General features: G+C 33.9%; 2 protein-coding genes across 2 annotated transcripts; both read right to left on the reverse strand.

Annotated features, from left to right (window-relative positions):
- Nucleotides 1-1,457: 1,457 nt before the first annotated feature.
- LOC126883759 (uncharacterized) lies at nucleotides 1,458-2,717 on the reverse strand. The gene has a single exon (XM_050649423.1). It carries the CDS (start codon nucleotides 2,715-2,717, stop codon nucleotides 1,458-1,460), a length of 1,260 nt encoding a protein of 419 aa, XP_050505380.1.
- A 6,303-nt stretch (nucleotides 2,718-9,020) lies between these two features.
- On the reverse strand, nucleotides 9,021-14,778 carry LOC126884023 (uncharacterized). The gene is made up of 3 exons (XM_050649806.1): nucleotides 14,643-14,778; nucleotides 14,193-14,292; nucleotides 9,021-13,219 (listed from the first exon to the last, which is right to left on the reverse strand). Exon 3 carries the CDS (start codon nucleotides 13,073-13,075, stop codon nucleotides 9,215-9,217), a length of 3,861 nt encoding a protein of 1,286 aa, XP_050505763.1. The 5' UTR covers nucleotides 13,076-13,219; nucleotides 14,193-14,292; nucleotides 14,643-14,778; the 3' UTR covers nucleotides 9,021-9,214.
- Nucleotides 14,779-22,310: the final 7,532 nt, after the last annotated feature.

Consider the following 22,310-nt stretch of genomic DNA (forward strand, 5'->3'; position numbering starts at 1 on the left):
AGCCAAAACGGCACTAAAGCATATCTCCGTTGTTATTGGTCCGACGTGTGAGGTATTGGAAAGAGGTGTGTTGGATCGTGACGTACAAAGGGATCGGTGGAAAGGGGCACGTTGCATATACTATATTTTATCTACGACCATAAAATAATATGTTATTTAAACCAGTCACGTGAAGAAATCTAAGCTTTACGAGCTGCATACTATATTTTATCTACGACCGTAACATAATTTAGTATGTTTAAGCGATGGTCTGATTGGAGATTGTGATACGTAAAAGGTGTGGGGAGTATCGAATATGTTAGTTAATCCATAAACTAACCGTTACGAGCTGCATACTATATTTTATCTACGACCATAAAATAATATGTTATTTAAACCAGTCACGTGCAGAAATCTAAGCTTTACTATTTGCATACTATATTTTATCTACGACCGTAACATAATTTATGTTTAAGCGATGGTGTAATAGAAAAATTAAACATCATGTCATAAAGGCATTAGATATGTATCTTTACTAAAACAAATTTGGTAGTAGCGCCATGTCTTTGAGTGAGTACAGACATAAAGTTGAACAGTTTCAAGATAAACTCATTGAGTTGCAGAAAGATATTAAAGTATATCAGGATTTAAGAAAAATTATCAAACAATTAGAGAACCTACATATTAGCGATAGAACATATCCACTAGGACATATTCAACCATGGACGATAACACCACCAGCGGAAACATGAAAAATGAAATTAATAATATATTCGCATTGACATGTTTAATTTTAATGCCTGTATTAATCTTAATTTTAAAAATTATTTTTAAAAAAATTGTAAATAGAGCATTTGACACGTAATATAAAAATTGATGAGTAAAAAAGGAGTTTTAATTAAAAGTCAATAGTTTTCTATACATTTTTATTATAAAACATAATTATACAGGTAATATCGTATTACAAAACCATTAGCGTAGTCGATCCACATTTCTTTCGGTACATAAAAACACTCCATTGGCGTGACAGGGGTTTGCATCAGGAGCAAATTTACAAACGCAAGGTGTGTAATCAAATTTGCAGACATCAATAATAGCAGGAAGAATTCCAATCATATTACATTTCTGTCGTAAAAACTCTGCTTTTTGTTCTCCTCGAACGTAAATGTAATCGGCAGCATACAATAACTTGGATTCTAGTATTTGATTTATTTTGGAATATTCCACATCACCATTGGAATACCGAATGCCATGCACATTTTTCTCCAAGAAGAATACAGTCTTCTTATCTTGATTAGTTAATGAAGCAAACGGTTGCGGAGACGTAAATATGTAATGATATCGTTTAAAACCAATTTCAATGCTGAGTTCCTTGGGTATAAACAATCTATCTACCATAAATCCCTGTATGTCAACTAAAGCAATCCTCATGATTGAGCGTGATGAATGATACTGAGTGACATACTCTTTAAACCGACTTAAATAATATTTTTGATAACTTCTGTTAGAGGAAAGTATTCGAGTAGGCTGTCGTGAACAATTAAACAGTAGGCTCGAGTGCCTGCCGGAAAACCTTCATCTGCTTCGATTTCCAGTTTAACATCAACGGTTCCTGATCTGAATGACGTATCATCCTGCTTGGAACAGTCAAAAACAAATAAGGCATATTTCTTGAAAGCAGCATAATCTAAGATGGGATGTTTTGTTGAGGAAAGAGTATAACTAGGAAAGAATTCCGTATAGTTATAGTGAGCTATAGCATAGTCATTTTTTGCAAAATCCAATTGCATTCTCTCGTTAGGCCAGTATTCTCCATTAATAACTAATCGCACGCTGGACATTCTAATGTGATCAAATAACGTTGGATCAGCGTGTATGTCATCTCGTTTAGAAGTTTGAAAAGCCACAATGACATAGCGTGGACGTTCAACAGATGAAGTTGTCTTTACACTCCATATCTCGCGTCGAGATCCTGACGTAAGTGAAGGTAGTTCATTGAGCTCCCATTTACGGAAAGGTATAGTTATCGGCACATTATTCTTAATCGGAGTCATTAATTCAATTTTCATATCATCATTGGGAAAGACATGCTTGACCTTGAGTTCCATGCTGGAAACAGTTAAAGATACTGTTATTGTTGTTGTAGCATTAGGTTCTTTCACTAGAATACAGTCTCTATCATTGCGTGCTCGAACAAATCGAAACACTTGACGGCCATAGGTTAATTTATTGTAGTCGTTGAAAATGTTGAATATATGTTTTATCGGAATCAGTAGACTAAAGTTGTCTCCCGATATATGTGGATTATTCGGATAGTTCCATCCTGCAGTACTGAGAAACTTGGAATCTTCAGGAGTATAACATAACAAACTGCGAATAGTGCTAACTACACCTGGGTCTCTAACTATTTCCATATCATGTGAACTTTGGATATACGTACATGTATCAAACAAGAAAGCTCCAGCATTCGGTGCAAGAGAAACCACTCCATCACCTACTTTCTCTATACTTCCTTTAATTTCCAACAGCGTTTCGTGTATCCCAAAAAATGCATCTGATTGATTTATGATAAATTCGACAACGTCACTATTATTAAATGATTTGATGTATGGTGTATATGTCCGAAATTCTTCTTTTCTAATAGTATTATCGAACAGAGGTTTTTGGTAAAGATCGAAAATATGAGGTTGAGGCTCCTGCTGTTGAACCCCCCGTCGAATGTATTGACGTTTTGACATCTTTCAGCTTTAATCCAATGGCAACAAGAAAGGCTTTATTGGCGGCAGACACGTCACGTCGCATGCAGGATCTGTGTGAGACTAATGGATATTGACTTGAGTTTTGTTTTATAATTAAACCCATTTATATCGTTTCCTTAAAATCCAAATGGAGCGTACTTTTCTCTCCTCTAAAATTGACAGGTCTTAATTCCTGATCGACTATACTAACAGTAATTTTGGTAATTTCACGTATACTGCTGCTTATTGGTATGTATATAGGGTTATGAGGACGTTCATCAATAGAAAAACCTGGATCAACATTTATCGGAAAATGCAGAATGGTGTGTACAGGTCTGTCTTCGTAGAAGGCTCCTTCAGTAATGTTGCATTCAAATAGTAGACTTGATACTTTTATAATATTTACAGGTTGGTCTGAAGAATGCATTTTTCCTGATTTTAACACTCTATTTGAGGAGAAACCCAATAATTTACCAAGACTATCTTCTTTCTCGAAAGTAATGGTATGATCTTGACAGAAAATTTCACATTTAAGCGTATTGTTGTTCGGTTTTAAAGTGAACTCCTGAACCGAATTGTATATACCCATTAATTTATTTCGAATGTATGCTTCGATATCGGTAATTTCATACGATCCTGATGGAATTTCGATATAACGCAACTTTGTACGATCATTCTGCTCATAGAAATAAAACTTTTCACCATCAATGTTTGGAATTGAATTAAATGTATGAAATCCCAACACTGCTACATAATACTGCCGTAGCGGATCAAGCACAAGAGGCACTTGAGGAGTAAACGAAAACTCGTTTGTAGTACTTGTTAGGGTCAATAATCGAGACATGACTGATAGGAGGTAAAAGGTGCAGTAAGTTAAATACCAAAATATGTTAAACATTTCTTTATTTTTCTTAGAATAATGTTACATGTTTTTCTTGTTTTATTTATATTTTGTTCATAATACGGTATTCTACAAAATACACATACACTTTCCATCGTCCCACAAACATCGCACCATACGTGTTTCTTATAGTCTTTCTTGCAAGGTAAATAATATTCTAGTGCATGGCGAATATCTTGTGGTAATTCATACCAGACATCAGCGCTTATATTTTCCATTATACAGAAACTTTAAGCACAAATGTCCACAGTTTATTTGGTTATAACTTTGATATTGATCGTTATTATAGGCAATTCTTCCACCATTCAAATAGGAAACTAGTTCTTGAGGTGGCTTCAAGCAACCATATGAATCAAAATACTCTATGTCTTTGTTTATCTTTCTGTAAGCTACCCAATGTGTACCAGGGTTTGTTGAAATGTCGAGATTAATTATAGCACATTCATGTTTACGAGGGTTACGAGGTAAATTATCTCTCATAAACACACCACGAAAATTTGGAATTTTAAGTAGTTTAACAAATTTATTCAAGTCCACATTGGTTAAAGGTCTATTAGGTAGCTTCAGCGGTAGTTTTTTGACTTTTTTAAATATAATCCAAAGCCTCCTTTAGCGTTTTTTCGAAGATATAATCCTTTGCCTAGATGTTCCATAGCTTTATTATGACGTTTGTCCTCTTCTAGTTTCTTTTGAGCATTCTTTGAATCAATTACAGTCTTTGCGATGGCACTTGCACCACCAGCCAAGCTACCAAGAGCTGATAAGCCTGCAAAGATGGGGATTAAAGGTAAAATACCACCAGATTTTGATTCGAATGGAATGATTCTTGGAACTCGTACATTTCTTTTCCCACCTATATTCTTCACGGCTGTTCTAGCTGCTGCAAGTGCAACTAGGGCTGATTTACGCAAATTTGGTGACGGAGGAGTTCGTTTCAACGTTCTGATAATTGGTTGTAGCACGTGTCGCTTAAATGAACCAACACCTTTACCACGTTTCATACCCATACCTAGTTTTCGTTTAACTTTCATTGCTGTAGTAGTCAACCAGGCAGTGGCTTTTTCACTCAAAGATGCGTCGTTTGCTGTAACTCGTTCCCACGCTTTGTTTTCCAATACCCAATCTGCTTTATGTCTATCTTTCAATGAATTACTATGAGAATATGCAATATCATGATCTCTCGCAGCTCGATCTAATGGATTTATCCCTGGATCTCCACGAGCTAGACGTTTCTGTAATTTAGTTCCAGGTCCTAGATACTGGTAACCAGGGGCATGCAATTCAAACGGTATATTGTTGATCAGAGAATTCAACACTCCTTCACCTTGAACGACTAACATTGAAATGAATCGCTTCTTGAAAAATTTCTTTATATAACCAAGCGAATAAAATACATCTTAATCACAATATGAAGGTCATTCAACAAGATAAGACACTAGCAGTGGAGAACTTGGATTTTGTCGATAACGTGACAAGAATCAGTAAACATGGTGTATTGCTACCACATTCTTTTCGTGCTATCGTATGTGGCCCAAGCGGATGTGGAAAAACGAATGCTATGCTGGCATTACTGTTTGATCTAAATGGCGCTAAATTCAAAAATGTTTACGTATATTCAAAATCGTTGTTTCAACCCAAGTATCAGTTTTTGAAGGAAGTGTTGGAATCTGTGAAAGAGGTTGGCTATTTTCCATTTAAAGACAATGATGCCGTAATAAGTCCTGGCGAAGCTAAACCAAACTCAGTATTCATATTTGATGACGTATCGACGGATCCACAACAAACAATACGTGAATATTACTGTATGGGAAGACATAAAGATATCGATTGTGCATACATATGTCAATCATACAGTCGAGCAGGCAAACAACTCCTGCGTGATAATGCCAACCTTATTGTATTGTTTAAACAGGATGAGCTCAATTTAAAACACGTCTTTGATGATCACGTCTCACCTGACATGACATTTGTTCAATTTAAAAAAATTTGTTCTGAATGTTGGCAGGATAAGTATGGCACGTTCGTAATTGTTAAGGATTTCGATATTTCTAACGGACGATATCGTTTAGGCTTCGACAAGTTTATAAAATTGTAGTTATGATCGAAATACACGCATTCCATAACAACATGTTGGACAAAGAGGTAGCTGCACGCAAGCGTAAAGTTGCTGAATTAGCTCGAGTCATTCGCAAAAAGTATTTGGCATTAAAGCTAGGTAGGACAGAACAAGACGATACGCTAAATAAACTCTTTGAACCCATAACTAAACCACTAAAAGATATTGCACAATCCTCACATCATGCTGCTAATAACAAGCTTAAACACGTCAAAAAGGAAGAGATGAAATCAGAAGAAGAGGTGAAAAAAGAAGATAGCGATGACGATGTATTTTCCGATACAGTATCAACGAATCATGAAAATGAAGATTTAAAACAATATAAAGAATTAAATAATACTGAAGTTCATCACAATTCCATAGGCCATCTTAAAGGTGCAACTGCAGAAAAATATCTTAATATTGTCAAACCGTTGTTTAAACCTAAAAAAGCAAAGAAGCAATCACCGAAAATTAAATCTACTAGATTAAAGAAACTGTCTCTCGAAGGTCAAGAGAAAGCGACTCGTTCACCACCGAAAACTCGGTCTACTACATCAAAGAAATCGCCTTTAGAAGTAGTAAAAGCAACTCGTTCATCATCGTCAGCAACTTCATCTACCTCCAAAGGATCAGGGTTCATCGATGCTTCTCATTTGATTTACAACGATAATCCTATTGAATATGTATATTGGGATGATCCAAATGAACTATGTGATAGACTCGAATTGTTGATTGCTTCCCAAGAAGCAGGAAACACATCCCATAGTAACGAAATTGTTGCCATTATCAACGAATTACGTGAAGCAGATATTATATATTAATGTTAGGTCAGATTAGACATCATTTCCAACATGAGTGTTGATAAGTTTGGTCGTCATCATTATCGTTCTAATGAACAAGCTATTCAAAAGCTGCGTGAAGGCTTCAAACAATCCATTTTAGATTTACAAAACCAGATACATGCAGTAAATAAGGATATTAAACGAGATCCTCCTGTAGCAGGTATACATCTTTCCAACAAGAAATATGTAGATGACCACATTGCAAATATAAAAAATTTTCTGCGAAAAGAGATTAACTTGATGCAAAAAGAATATAGTTCAAAAGATACTCAACTTGAACAAAAAATTTCTGACTTTCAAAACTCCATCGGTAAGATTGAAAGCAATTTTAATAAAAAAAATAATGAGTTATCTGATGGAAATAAACTGGCTGTCTTGAAAATATCTGATTTAACAAAAGAAATGAATGATTTACAAAAAGCAGTAAGTACCCAGAATGCAATAAAACAAGAATCTGTTGGAGAAAATACCGTGACAGTAGATAGGATTAACAAGGCATTGAATCTACAAAAAGCTACAGAAAATACCTTGACAGTAAATAAGACTAACAAGAGAATAAATCAAATGTTGTCCTGAAAAATAATTTCCCATCGAAAATACTTAATAAATCAAATGTAACCTACATTACAGAACGCAGTAGATAACATTACTTCATGGGACAATCGTCTAAAGTTTAAATTCGTAATGTCTAAAGAAAAACAACAATTGGTCAACGAATTACATAAACCAGCACGAAAAAATTATCCTCGTCGACGAACCGTCATTAAAGGTCTAGATGATTTATGGCAAATGGATATTGCTGAGATGAGATCCTATGCCAATCAAAATAAATCTTACAAGCTCATTCTTGTCGTAATTGACTGTTTTTCAAAATTTGTGTGGACTCGACCATTAAAGACAAAAACAGGGGAGGAAATAACAAAGACGTTTGCAGATATTTTAAGTCAAACTCGACGAGTTCCGAAAAATTTACAAACAGACCAAGGTACAGAATTTTTCAATTCCAAGTTTCAAAACCTCATAAGAAAGCATGGTATTAATCACTATAATACCTTTAGTGTTAAGAAAGCAGCCATATGTGAACGAATTATTCGAACATTGAAGGAAAAACTTTACAAGTATTTCAGTCTTAATGGTACTTACAAATGGATAGATATATTACCTCAAATTACAAAAGACTACAATAACACGAAACACAGCAAAATTCGACTTAGACCTATTGATGTTAATAAATCTAACGAAAAAGAAATCTTACGAAAATATTACACTCACTTGAAAATATCAGGTACAAGAAAATTGAAAGTTGGTGATATGGTGCGTATTAGTAAAAATAAACACCTTTTTGATAAGGGATATAAGCCAAATGGGACAACAGAACTATTTAAAATTACTGAAATTAAAATAACAAATCCCACAACATATTTGATTGAAGATATGACTGGAGCGCCTATTAGAGGAGGATTCTACGAAGAAGAATTACAGAAAACAAAAAATACTGACATTTACTTAATTGAAAAAGTATTGCACAGACGCGGAAATAAGATGTATGTTCAATGGCTGGGTCTCGATAGTAAACATAATAGTTGGATTAATAATAAAGATGTGGTTTAGTACTTCTTAATGCGAATGCAACCTTGAAGAGGAGGGACGCAATATAAAAGACCGCTCAGCAACCTCGCTCTCAGTTAGTTCACCTCGCTCCTCAACATGAGTTCTCAAGATAGTGGTTATAGTTCATCAAGTTCTATTGTGGTATTCGATGATTCATCAAGTGAAATCAATTATGGTGCCGAACTAGACCAAGTTTTAGCAAAATTCGAAGAAGCTGCGAAGAATGAACCATACTACTTGTTAGAAGCCTCATTTCCACTAGATAGTTACATAATTAAAGTTGGTCTATCTCCAGCTAGACAGTTTACGGCATCCGTCATTTTATGTCAACATACCATAAAAGAAGAATTATTCGACGGTCGAAGAATTAGTATAGACAAATTTGAGTGGAGTGACATAATTAACCTGTTTTCACAAAAGATGAATGATTTTTTCTATGCAGACGAATTTGATCCTGTCGAGTTTCAGTGTGGAGACTACTGCAAGATACGACAATTGGTGTTGGATTCAATCAAGTTCCTTGTTATTGAAAAACATGGTGTGGAATACTATTTAGATGAAAGTGATGTTACGCAAATTCTACAAGTACACCACAGTATAGTGACTCATCGCATATCGTTGTTGGAAAATTTAAACTTTCATGCATATTATACAAATGTTGTATATTTTTTGCAACAGAATTTTTGTACAGATACTAGTTTATGCGGTCCGTTTGAAGCTATGACTGCGTTTTGTGAAATTTCTCCAGCAGATACTTTGTTAAGCCATGCTATGAGAGAATATGTATATTATTATAAAATTAAAGTTGTAAATGACTTAAATAACTTTATTTGTTAATAAATATTATGTATTTAACACTTGTGTTTTATTTTCGTAATATATTTACAAAAGGATAATGAAAAAATAATATTGTACAATAGTCATTTTAATTATAATAATTACTGAGGAAAAGTGATTGTGTCTTTTCAACAGCCATACATATTTTTAATATCCATTTAAAGTAAATACCCTCAGTGTCTTAAAGCGATTATATTTTTGCTAAAAATTATGGTATATCACAATGCCCCCAGGGAAGCGTTTTAAAGGATTCTGGTATTAAATATCGTTTATCATCATAAGGACTTAGGGCCGTTTTTGTTTGCTCTATGCTGAATACTGAATGTTGATATGACCGAATACACCTTTGGTTTGTGCTTTTAATCTTATATTCTTTTAAACAATTTTCAAAATCTTCAAATGTGATTATATTTTTGACTACATTATATTTTACACCTTTTGCTTTTTTGGTTATACCTAAATTTTGAATACCACAATCAATTTGTTCCTTGTTTAGTTTCAGTTTTAAACGTTCTCTCTCTTTTTCTCTCTCTTCATCAGTTGTTTGTAATTTAAATGTATACATTTTTGATCTTAGACCAATAAAATGTGTAATAATTTTTCCATTAGCTTCATCCTTCATTAGACCGGGGATTTTTTTATTTAACCGTTCTATCATGTACGGGTTATTTTCCGAATAGTCAGATGTATCGAATTTAGAGTTGTGTGCCTTTAAAACCTCCTTATATGCATCTAAACACTGTAATTCATATATAAAGCTATCTGTATCCATGTACAATAACATACAATTTTCTTCTCCCATCGTTGGAAGCATGAAGGAGTAATGAAAATCATACATACATAATTTTGATATGTCTAGGATTGCTGCACCTATATACAGAGGTTTATTAAAACACACTACTGATTTGGTTAGTTCGATGGCCACTAGGTTTTCACTGAAGATAGTACGACTGTGAAACCGAATACTTGCAATCAAGTTTTTGGCTCCATACCTTCCATTCCAATTTTTACATATTTTTCCAGTTCTATGCCTCCTTATATTCTCCATGGTCTTACCGAACACAGCATTGTTCATCATTTTATAGAGATTTTTCTCAAAACTGCTCTTAGATGCAGCCCGTAAGTTAGTATTTAACTCAATATAGGGTCGCAGCCATGCAGATTGATTAAATTTCAAAACTTTATGTATTTTAGTTAAAATTAATCCGTTGGATAAAGCCTGCTTTAAATTTCTATAATGAATAATATATTTTGACTTATTAAAAAGAGTTGGCAATAATTTTGGTAGTTTTGAACCGGGAGGAATGCGGTGTTCGGCAGCAAATGGAAAATCTTTATGTTTGTCGTGTAATTCACGTGGATACTCTAAGTCAACTTGAAAGAAATAGCCCTCCTTCGCAGCATTCGGAATTGACATAATATTAATATGACCCTTGGGAAGTTTAGTGGATTTAGATGCAACACCAAATTTGGTTACATCTTCAATCCACTTAAATCCTCCAAAAGGTAAATATTCACTCATAGCCCAACCATAGAGATTATTTACATCTAAATACATGATGTACTTAGAGGGTTGTGTGGGGTCATATGTTGACATGTACTTATTGTTAGCTTCCGAAAATCGGTTACTACACACAGATATTCCGCCTCTTATGCCTTTTTCAATAAACAAAATCATATCCACATCTTTTAATAACTCTAATCTACATTTTGTATACCTAAGCATACAGTCCCATGTATACCCTGGTATGGTATAATACCACGCAGGATCTAAATGGTACGTATCCCTACATTTTTGTCTAAATTGTTCAAATACATCAGCCAGAAGCAAAATATCTGTTTTTAGGTACAAATCGCTATACTCTCCCAAATTTTTACATTCAAATGTAGACCAAACTTTCTGCGCATGAGCATACTTCTGTTCGCTAATATGTTCATCACATAATTTATTATAAAAATGACTAATTGTAGGTAAAGAAGTTTCCTCTAATTTTTCCAAACTATCGACATAATCATAGCAAAATACTCCTTTGCAAGTTAATAAATTAAATGCATCATCATCTAAACTATTAAATTCTTGTTTTAAAATCTTCTTCTCTGAAGTATCTAAAAGTGATGCTAATTCATCGAGTGAAGCTCCCATAAATCTCATAGTATCGATAAATCTTAGTCTAATTTTATGCTCATCTGAATGTAGAGTAAAAGAAATATATTTTTCTTTATTAATAGGAAGTAAGCTCAGGTGCCCATGTTTGCATAAATCGATAATCATGAAATGTGAGTCATATCCACTAAAATTATGGAAGGCTACTGGCACAACAAACACCTTTCTGAAGTTTAAATTGCATGCTTGGTGTGCAAATCCTCTTACCTCTCCGGTAAAATGATCATGATCTACCACAATTATATCTGTAGCTAAAAAGCGTTTCTCACAAATATGACAGGCAGTTGCCTTACTTGTACTAGGCTTTTTAACCATAGGTACAATTGATTTTATTTTAGAATCGACAAATTTGGATATTTCAGCCATTTCTTTTGCAAACCACTCCATACAATTTTCACCTCTGTAGCTTCGAAAATATGATAAGCTGTCATCGTAAGCACATTTTAAGTAATAGCCTGCACTATAAGGTACATGCTTTTGGTATTTTGTTGTTTTGTTCAGATTTACATTAGAATCTGTAAAATTATGTAACTGACATTCAAAATCAGCATATATGATAAAGGGAGTGGTTTGTTTGTATGTGAAATTTCTAAAAGCAACATCATCGTATTTGGGAACAGTCATTTTACATTTGTTTATGTCTCTGCAGAACTCTTCGTGCTCCGCAAGTTTATTCCCGCTGGAAAAATAATTCATACAACGATCACAAATATATTTTTTATTTGTGTTCTTACTTAACTGAGAACTTAACAACCTAGACATATCTTTAATCCAGCAATAATGATATTTTATTTCAATATTATCATCGTCACTAGGAGGAGCGTCGTAATCATTTAACTTTGGAAAATATTTATCCTGAATTAGAAGCAAATTTACATGTCTATCAAGCTTGTTTTGTGTAAGTCTAGCAGGTACTACGTCGTAAAATTGTTTTTCCTTAACTTGATTTAATTCCAAAGCATAAACATTCACTGATATAGTATTTATTTTTTCAAATTTTGTGATATGACTTAAAGGCATTGGAGCTTCCAAGTCCTCCGTTTTCAACGCAGTACTGTAATATGGATATGCCGACGTACGTTCTGTATGTATTTTAGCTGGATAAAAAGAGCTAATAATCGCCCAATAAAAGCAATTTTGATCGTAATTTTTGATATTTATACATGCTCGACGCTTTTGAATTTGCTCAGGAAGTTTAATGTACGATGATCCGTTCCCAATTTTGACTTTATTGATGTTAACTTCTAATGAGATTACTTTAGAGAGAGCGGCACCTGAATCTTTTTCTGCAAATTCAGACATTTTTTTAAAAATTTTATCTTTGACATTTTCGCTAAACCAAATGTGTAAATCGGTTGAATAACTATTTATAATGACATTTTTAGTGCTAAAATGCATCAAATCTAAACTCTCACTGTCACCTGTCTTTTTAATAAATTCCCCCCACAAAGTAGTGTTGACTTTAAGTACTCTATTAGATTTCAAAAGAGTTTTAACTTTTTGTCTAAATACCGTAAAAGCATCATCCAAAAACGGTCCTACATCCTTATGACATAAATTTATTATAACCCCTGTCTTAATCCGGCTTGCAAAACTTGAAGCGACATTTTCCCATTTTACTCTATTACGTAATTTTGAATTAAGTCCTAGACCAACATGTCTATTAAAATTTAAAATTATTCTTCGAAAATGTTTAAAATGTCCTACGTTTGATTGTAATTTTCTAGCAGTTCCTACAGGTAAGTTTTTAGCTTTAATTAAATTATTACATTTGCAAATATGTGCATTTAATCGCTTTAACCACACTTTAGCATCATTTTGAGTAAATTTATCAAAAATTATTTTACGAAGTCTTTTAATAGTTAATAATAGATTATCCGACTGCTTAACTATTTCCTTAATCATTTCAATAATATATTGTATGGCTTATAAAAAACAAAATCACTTACCCTCTTTTTTATTCTAAGTTTCAACGATTTTGAATTTGGCTGCTGGATCTTCGTTTCCACTACAATGGATGAAACCTTGCTTATTTTTTGCTAAATCCACCTAAAACAATAACAATTTGCTATACTAAAATTCACTCTCTTCGAAAAAATAAAAAAAATATATTGCTAGTGCGATTTTCGAAACCGCTGTAGAAAACACAAAAAAAAGACAAAAAACATATCTAATAGGAGGCTCTCTAATAGAAATATGTTGTAAAATTTCGATGCAAAAAATGTAATTCAAAGCAAAACTCTCAATAACAACTTGCTATACTAAAATCGAAAAATAGAAACAAAAATGCATTGCTATTACGATTTTCGAACCTGCTGCTTAAGTATTTAAACCCTGCTTATTTTTGCTAAATCCACCTAAAACAATAACAACTTGCTATAGTAAAATTCACTCTCTTCGAAAAAATCGAGAAAAAAAATGCATTGCTAGTGCGATTTTCGACCCCGCTGTAGAAAACACAAAAAAAGACAAAAAACATATCTAAGAGGAGGCTCTCTAATAGAAATATGTTGTAAAATTTCGATTCAAAAAATGTAATTCGGAGCAAAACTCTCAATAAAAACTTGCTATACTAAAATTAACTCTCTTTGAAAATAGAACGAAAAAAATCGAAAAATAGAAAAAAAATGCATCGCTAGTGCGATTTTCGAACCCGCTGCTTAAGTATTTCACTATATTATATGTATGGTTAAAAAAAAAACAAAATCACTTGCCCTCTTTTTTATTCTAAGTTTCTTCGAAAAAATCGAGAAAAAAATGCATTGCTAGTGTGATTTTCGAACCTGCTGCAGAAAACAAACAAAAAGACAAAAAACATATCTAATAGGAGGCTCTTCGATGCAAAAAATGTAATTCGAAGCAAATATCTCAATAACAACTTGCTATACTAAAATTCACTCTCTTTGAAAATAGAACGAAAAAAATCAAAAAATAGAAAAAAATGCATCGCTATTGAGATTTTCGAACCCGCTGCGTATTTCACTATATTATATGTATGGTTTACAAAAACAAAATCACTTACCCTCTTTTTTATTCTAAGTTTGAACGATTTTGAATTTGGCTGCTGGATGTTCGTTTCCACTGCAATGGATGAAACCTTGCTTATTTCTTGCTAAATCCACCTAAAACAATAACCATTTGCTATACTAAAATTCACTCTCTTCGAAAAAATTTAAAAAAATGTATTGCTAGTGCGATTTTCGAACCTGCTGCAGAAAACAAACAAAAAGACAAAAAACATATCTAATAGGAGGCTCTTTAATAGAAATATGTTGTAAAATTTCGATGCAAAAAATGTAATTCGAAGCAAAACTCTCAATAACAACTTGCTATACTAAAATTCACTCTCTTTGAAAATAGAACGAAAAAAATCAAAAAATAGAAAAAAAAAATGCATCGCTATTGAGATTTTCGAACCCGCTGCGTATTTCACTATATTATATGCATGATTAAAAAAAACAAAATCACTTACCCTCTTTTTTATTCTAAGTTTGAACGATTTTGAATTTGGCTGCTGGATGTTCGTTTCCACTGCAATGGATGAAACCTTGCTTATTTCTTGCTAAATCCACCTAAAACAATAACAATTTGCTATACTAAAATTCACTCTCTTCGAAAAAATCGAGAAAAAAATGCATTGCTAGTGTGATTTTCGAACCTGCTGCAGAAAACAAACAAAAAGACAAAAAACATATCTAATAGGAGGCTCTTTAATAGAAATATGTTGTAAAATTTCGATGCAAAAAATGTAATTCGAAGCAAATATCTCAATAACAACTTGCTATACTAAAATTCACTCTCTTTGAAAATAGAACGAAAAAAATCAAAAAATAGAAAAAAATGCATCGCTATTGAGATTTTCGAACCCGCTGCGTATTTCACTATATTATATGTATGGTTTACAAAAAACAACATCACTTACCCTCTTTTTTTATTCTAAGTTTCAACGATTTCGAATTTGACTGCTGGATGTTCGTTTCCACTGCAATGGATGAAACCTTGCTTATTTTTTGCTAAATCCACCTAAAACAATAACAACTTGCTATACACAACTTCACTCTCTTCGAAAATAAAATGAAAAAAATCGAGAAAGAATGCATCTCGTGTGTGAGATTTATATAAAATGTATCTAAAATATATCTAAAATGAAGGTCTCTAATAGAAAAAAATTTCGGGAAACGTTGAAAAGTGAGGAGGAGGAGGAATAGAAAAAAGTTGCAAAATTTTAAAGCAAAAGTCTTTTAGAGTAATTCGATTAAGAAAATTATATATACAAAGTTACAAATAAGCAAACATAGATCTAATATGTATGAATAACATCGGAATTACTAAAAAATTTGGGATTCTAACCTGCTGCAACGCTACGAAGCACTAGATAAAACAGAAACCAAAAGACACATCATTTATTTTTGCTATACACAATTTCACTCTCTTCGAAGTGGTTCAAAGAAAGGAAGAGCTGTCGGATGATATTTCTGAGAAAGACAGAAACAAGTTGGCCAACAGTTTATTTAGTAGAATTATGGAAGTTGGACAAAGCCAGACGAATGGAGAAGCAGTGTATTTATAAAAAAGAGACAATGTACAAAGAGCAATACAACTATCACATATGGGCAATTGATAGACGGATACGTGAAAATCAGTTCAGCTTCAGGAACAAAGAAGCAAACTCTCATATATAAGAAGCAATAAATATCAAGAAATACTAGAAAAATAAAACAGAAAAAATGGCATATAAGGTACGAATATCAATAAAAAATCAGAATAAAGTAAAAATAGTACTCACCTTACTGCTATGTTGACTGCAATATACCAAATGTACTTAACTATCTCGAAAACTCGAATACAATAATATTTTCACTGCTTTTCTCGTTTTTATATCAAAGTCCAGTAATTATATTAATGGGTCTTTAATTACTGTATTTTCTCCATCAATTAGTGTGACGTATTTTTTAAATTACCTTCTAATTGCTTTGCTATTAAGCAAAGTTTCTAATATTTTTCCATATATCATTTAGCTATTAAATAAAATTAAATTAAGTTTCTAATACCATATATCTTTCCATATTAGCAGTGGCGTATCTACGGAGAGGTAAATTTCATTTTTCTGTGTCATTTTATTCTGTTAAATAATCATGTTGACCAATAGGACTGAAAATACTAAAGCCTTTTTACATGCTGTTGTATACAAAATACTGAAATGGAAAAATACTGAAATGGAAAAATACTGAAATGGAAAAATACTGAAATGGAAAAATACTGAAATGGAAAAATATTGAAATGGAAAAATACTGAAATGGAATAAAAATGGCGGATTGGTGGCGCCATCTAGTGGAAAATAACTACACTATTCCATCGCTGTGACGTCAGCATCTATCTCACTCTTACTCATTGGAAAGGTACTTCTCTCTCTAACACATTGATTTCCCTATCTTGGTAGTCATACAAACGTTGGTCATCTACTGTCCATTTACCTTTTTATTACGCAAAAAGGACAATACAACAGACCTCAAAAATTACCGGCCCATACATAAGCCAGAAAACCCCAAAGAACTCCAAATATAGATGTTAGAAAACTGAAAGAAGTTGATATAAAAAACAAACTTCAACAGAAAATATACGAAAACCTTGATAAATAAGATACTAACACCTACGAGATAAACCATCAATGGGAAACACTAAAAAATTGCCTACTTGTTCCATGCGAAGAGATATTAAAAGAACCGATAAGAAAGAGAGACAACTGGATGACCGACGAGATACTCGGCATGATGGACCAACGAAGACAAGCTAAGAACCAAGACAATCACAATTACAAAATAATTAACAATGAAATCAGAAAAAAGATAAGAGAGACAAAACAAACTTACTATGAGGAAAAATGTAAAGAGATAGAAGATCTTCAGAACAAATACGATCTATTCAACCTGCATAAAAAGGTTAAAGAAATGGCCGGGCTGCAAAAAAGAAACAACAACACAACTCTTTTAGACAAAAATGGAAACACTTATATAACGACTGACGAAAAGCTAAAACGATGGAGAGAATATGTGGAAGAGCTTTTAGACGACGAAAGAGGAAACATACAAGACATATCTTTCGAAAACAGAGAAACAAGTGTAGAAATTACAAAGGAAGAAATATTGTATGCACTAAAAAACACCAGTAACGGAAAAAGCCCGGGGCCAGATCAACTGCCTATCGATATCCTTAAAATAATAGAAAATGAGTACATAGATGTCCTCTTAAAGCTCTTTAATGAAATTTATCAGTCGGGTGACATACCCAAAGAATGGTTGACCTCTACATTTATTTGTCTCCCAAAAAAGAAAATGCTAGAGAATGCACCGACCACCGCACCATAAGTCTGATGTCTCACACACTTAAAATGTTTTTAAAGATCATTCATAAACGCATTTACCAAACACTTGATATGGATATTGAAGAAACCCAATTTGGATTTCGTAGAGGCGTAGGTACCCGCAAAGCTCTCTTTACATTCAACGTACTAATCCAGAGATGCTTGGACGTGAACCAGGATATGTACGTCTGTTTCATAGATTACAACAAGGCTTTCGATAAAGTCCGCCACAAACAGCTAATGGACGTCCTCAAACCAAATCAATTACAATACAATGACCTTCGAATTATAACAAATCTATATTATAAACAGCAAGCACACATACGCATTAACGAACACACATCAGAAGAGTTCGAAATTAAAAGAGGAGTGCGAGAGGGGTGTGTATTATCACCACTACTATTCAATGCAAACTCTGAAGAAATTATGAAAAGAGTTCTTGAGGAAGGAACAGCAAGAATAAAGGTAAATGGAACGCCAATTAACAACATTAGATATGCGGACGATACTATCATAATAGCAGACAACCTTAAAGACCTTCAAAAGCTAATGAACAAGATAGTTGAGTATGGATAAGAATATGGATTATCAATAAACATCAAGAAAACTAAATAAAATGAGAAAGGTACTTTGTGCAAAAGAACTGAAATTAGACTTGAGAGTTAGGCTGGCAAGGTGTTATATTTTCTCGACTCTGCTTTACGGGATAGAAGCATGGACACCTAACGCATCGACTACTAAAAAGTTGGAAGCATTTGAACTGTGGGTGTATAGAAGAATCCTGAAGATATCATGGACCGAGCATATAACAAACAACGAAGTCATGAGAAGAGTCAACAAAAGACTGGAAATATTGGAAACCATCAAGACACGAAAGCTGCAGTACCTGAGGCATGTTATGCGTAATGGGAGATACAACATACTTCAGTTGATTGTACAGGGGAAAATCCAGGGCAAGAGAAGTGTAGGAAGGAGACGAATCTCGTGGTTGCGTAACTTGAGGGAATGGTACGGATGCACATCAACCGAACTATTCAGAGCAGCAGCATCTAAGATGGCAACGGAGATGGCACATGAAGAAGACATAAGCCTGTTAAACCGTCTTTAAGTTACTCACAAAAATGTCACTTAGACTTGAAATAAAATTTGCCAGAAAAACTTTGGCACGGACGACCACCTTCACTGTTAAAAAACGTTTATGGAAAAACCCATCGAATAAAACCGACTTATTTAATGTTCGTTGACTTGCAGAAGACCTATGATACAGTACCTTTAAAAATATTGTTTGAAATATTGACGAAGTAATGCCTTAGTTCTGCGTCTCCCTGTGGTTCTCCTAGGGAGACGCAGAATATCGTGGCTGCGCAACCTGAGAGAATGGTACTGATGTACATCAAATGACCTTTTAGAGCAGCCGTCTCTAAAGTCCGAATAGCTATGATGATTGCCGACCTCTGTCGCGGAGATGGCACTTGAAAAAGAATATTTAAGCTATAGACTCTTATCGTGCCTAAAATGATTAGCAAATCGATGGCTTAGTGTGAAAACCTCGTATCTCATTAAATGACAATTTTACAGGAGAGGCAAAAACCTGATTTTCAGCATAATATAACATAAAAACAAAAATTACGTTACGTATTTTTAAGTCGAGCACATTAAGACAAATATCTGATATTGGCCCAGAGCTAAAAGTGTTAAATATCGCTATTAAATTGGAAATACAAATATTAACTAGGAAAAACACGTAAATATCCTTGCAGTATATAGAGCCTTTACCCAAGTAACTATGATAACCTCGTATATCTTGATATACGTGTTTTTCATCTCAAATGAGGTTGTGTTTATTATTATTTACGAGGTTTTCATTTTTCATAGCTTATTCTTCTTCTTCTTCGTCTTCAGCCTGTGTTCGTCCACTGCTGGACATAGGCCTCTTCCATTTGCTTCCATCGATTTCTACTCTTGGCAATTCTCATCCACTGTTTGCCCGCGACTTGTTTGATATCATCTGCCCACCTCTTCTGCGGTCTGCCTACTAATCGCCTGTTCTCTCTTGGTCTCCAGTTTGTTAGTCTCTGTGTCCATTTTTCGGGATTATCTCGGGCAACATGTCCGACCCATTGCCACTTGAGCCTTGGTATACGTTCTATGACGTCAGTAATCTTTGTTCTTTCACGAATATTTCGAATTTTGTCTCTCAAACTAATCCCTAGCATGGCCCTCTCCATCGCTCTTTGAGTTGTACTGAGCTGCTCCAAGGTTTTCTTTGTAAAGGCCATGGTCTCCAGTCCATATTAGGGTGGTTCGAAAAAAACTTTTTTTTATATTTCAGATCGCTATAGTGCGCAAATTTGCCATTGGTTTAGACTTGAAAAAAGCAATAATTATTATTTTTTTATTAATTTGTCTTCCGGTCGCGCAATGCCATCGAAGTTAGCAAAAATTGCGAAAAACCTGAATTTTTCATATATTTTTTTAACAGGCCAGATGGTTTTAATTGCGTTCGTATACCATGAATTAACTACTAAAAGTATGTAAAATCAATATAAATGCACTTATTATACATTTGTTTCATATCTTCCGGTCGCGCAACATAATAGAAAATGAGTAAAATTAGTAGTTTTTGCAAAATTTCAAAGTTTGACTGTTTGGTACAATTTAATCATACGACTTTTAGAGATGGTATAGTTTAATTTAATTACGATAATATATTTAAAATCCAAGCATATAAAATAAATTTTGATATTCAAGTGGAATTCGGTCGCGCAGCTTCGTCAAAAACAGCAGACTACCGAGAGACGAGGCGAAAGTGACGAATGCCAGCGAAGCGCGCGCTGCCACAAATAAAGATACATGTGGGAATATCTCTACAATGGAGTACTTGTCTTCTCCATTACAACTAACTGCCATTCCACCACCTTTTCCAACACTTAGATGAAAATGCAACAGGCCCAATAGGATATTCCGGACCAATTGGAAAGGCCCCACCTGATTGTGAAAGACTACCACTTATTGATTTTAATCCTATTGATTGTGAGATTCCAAAAGTTAACAAGCGTATTCTTAAGCTTGCCAACTCTTAAGCACCAATAATTGTACTTGCTTGAGATATCAGAAATCATCAAGTCAGGACATTGTTCAGAAGACTTTGTAGTGGGTACGTGATCCTATCCCAACGTCAAATTCAAGATGGCTTACTAGTGTGTCCAACCCTTCTGAAAATCTGAGAGAGATTGTCACATTCATTCTCAAATATTATAATATGCCTATGTGGTTTGCCACAAAAATAAACCACAGATTCACAGATGGGCCTAGACATGATTACAAAATCATTGAATATTCAAGGTACTTACCAGTAGAGCTTCTTCAAGTTGTTGGTCCCGTTTTACAACGGAATGCTTACTTTGCCCATCCTGAAAATTTACTTTTGGCTGTGGTAACTGATGACAGAAACAGGAAAAGCAAGCAATATCTGAAAGTGACTCTATCAGAATCTTTAAACCACCAAACTTAAACTTTGAAGCTAAATAGTATTACGAAATTATCAAATGGAACACCAGTAAACGGACTCCCCTCTACTGCTAAGAACATTGACTAATGAAGAGATAAAACAGTATGTGAGCAATGACTTCAAGCCTGTTATGAGTATAGATACTTTGCCATGCCATACACAGGCAGTTGAAACAAGCGTTAAGCTAGTGACCGTAGCTTCAAGTAAAGTATGTGGACACAGTTCCAGAGACTGCTATATTAGAACCACATTATTGAAGCGCTCAGCGATGCCAACGATTAAAATCAACAACAACTGGTAGTCTTTCACAATCAGGTAGGGCCTTTCCAATCGGTCCGGATATCCTATAGTGCCTGTTGTATTTCCATCTAAGTGTTGGAGAAGGTGGCGGAATGGCAGTTCGTTGTAATGGAGAAGACAAATACTCCATTGTAGAGGTCTTCCCACATGTATCTCTATTTGTGGCTGCGCGAGCTTCGCTGGCATTCGTCACTTTCGCCTCGCCTCTCGGTAGTCTGCTGTTTTTGACGAAGCTGCGCGACCTAATTCCACTTGAATATCAATATGTATCTTAGATGCTTGGATTTTAAATATATTATTGTAATTGAATTAAACTATAGCATCTCTAAAAGTCGTATGATTAAATTGTACTAATCAGTCAAACTTTGAAATTTTGCAAAAACTACTAATTTTACTCATTTTGTATTACGTTGCGCGACAGGAAGATATGAAACAAATGTATAATAAGTGCATTTATATTGATTTTACATACTTTTAGTAGTTAATTCATGGTATAGGAACGCAATTAAAACCATCTGGCTTGTTTAAAACAAATATATGAAAAATTCAGGTTTTTCGCAATTTTTGCTAACTTCGATGGCATTGCGCCACCGGAAGACAAATTATTAAAAAAATAATAATTAGTGCTTTTTTCAAGTCTATACCAATGGCAACTTTTGCGCACTATAGCGATCTGAAATAAGAAAAAAAGTTTTTTTCGAACCACCCTAGTCCATATGTAGTTACAGGCAAGATACTTTTGTCATAAACTCTACGTTTTAGACACTTTGGTATATCTCTATTCTTCAAGATAAAGCTTAACTTGCCGAAATAGCTTATTGCACACCTTCAAATACTAGGTCGATACAATACAAATCTTTTGATTTAAGGTTCATAAAATGTTTCTACACGCCGGACTACATTTTGTTGTTCACAAAAAACACTTCTCCAAGTAGAATCTCTCAAACAAACACTTCAAATTAAGTACC

This window comes from Diabrotica virgifera, chromosome 4, assembly GCF_917563875.1.
Source record: "Diabrotica virgifera virgifera chromosome 4, PGI_DIABVI_V3a".
Lineage (NCBI taxonomy): Eukaryota > Metazoa > Arthropoda > Insecta > Coleoptera > Chrysomelidae > Diabrotica > Diabrotica virgifera.

Excerpts from the sequence above, each read along its gene's own strand:
- LOC126883759 (XM_050649423.1), bottom strand. The coding sequence starts at position 2,717 with ATGTCAAAACGTCAATACATTCGACGGGGGGTTCAACAGCAGGAGCCT.
- LOC126884023 (XM_050649806.1), bottom strand. The coding sequence starts at position 13,075 with ATGATTAAGGAAATAGTTAAGCAGTCGGATAATCTATTATTAACTATT.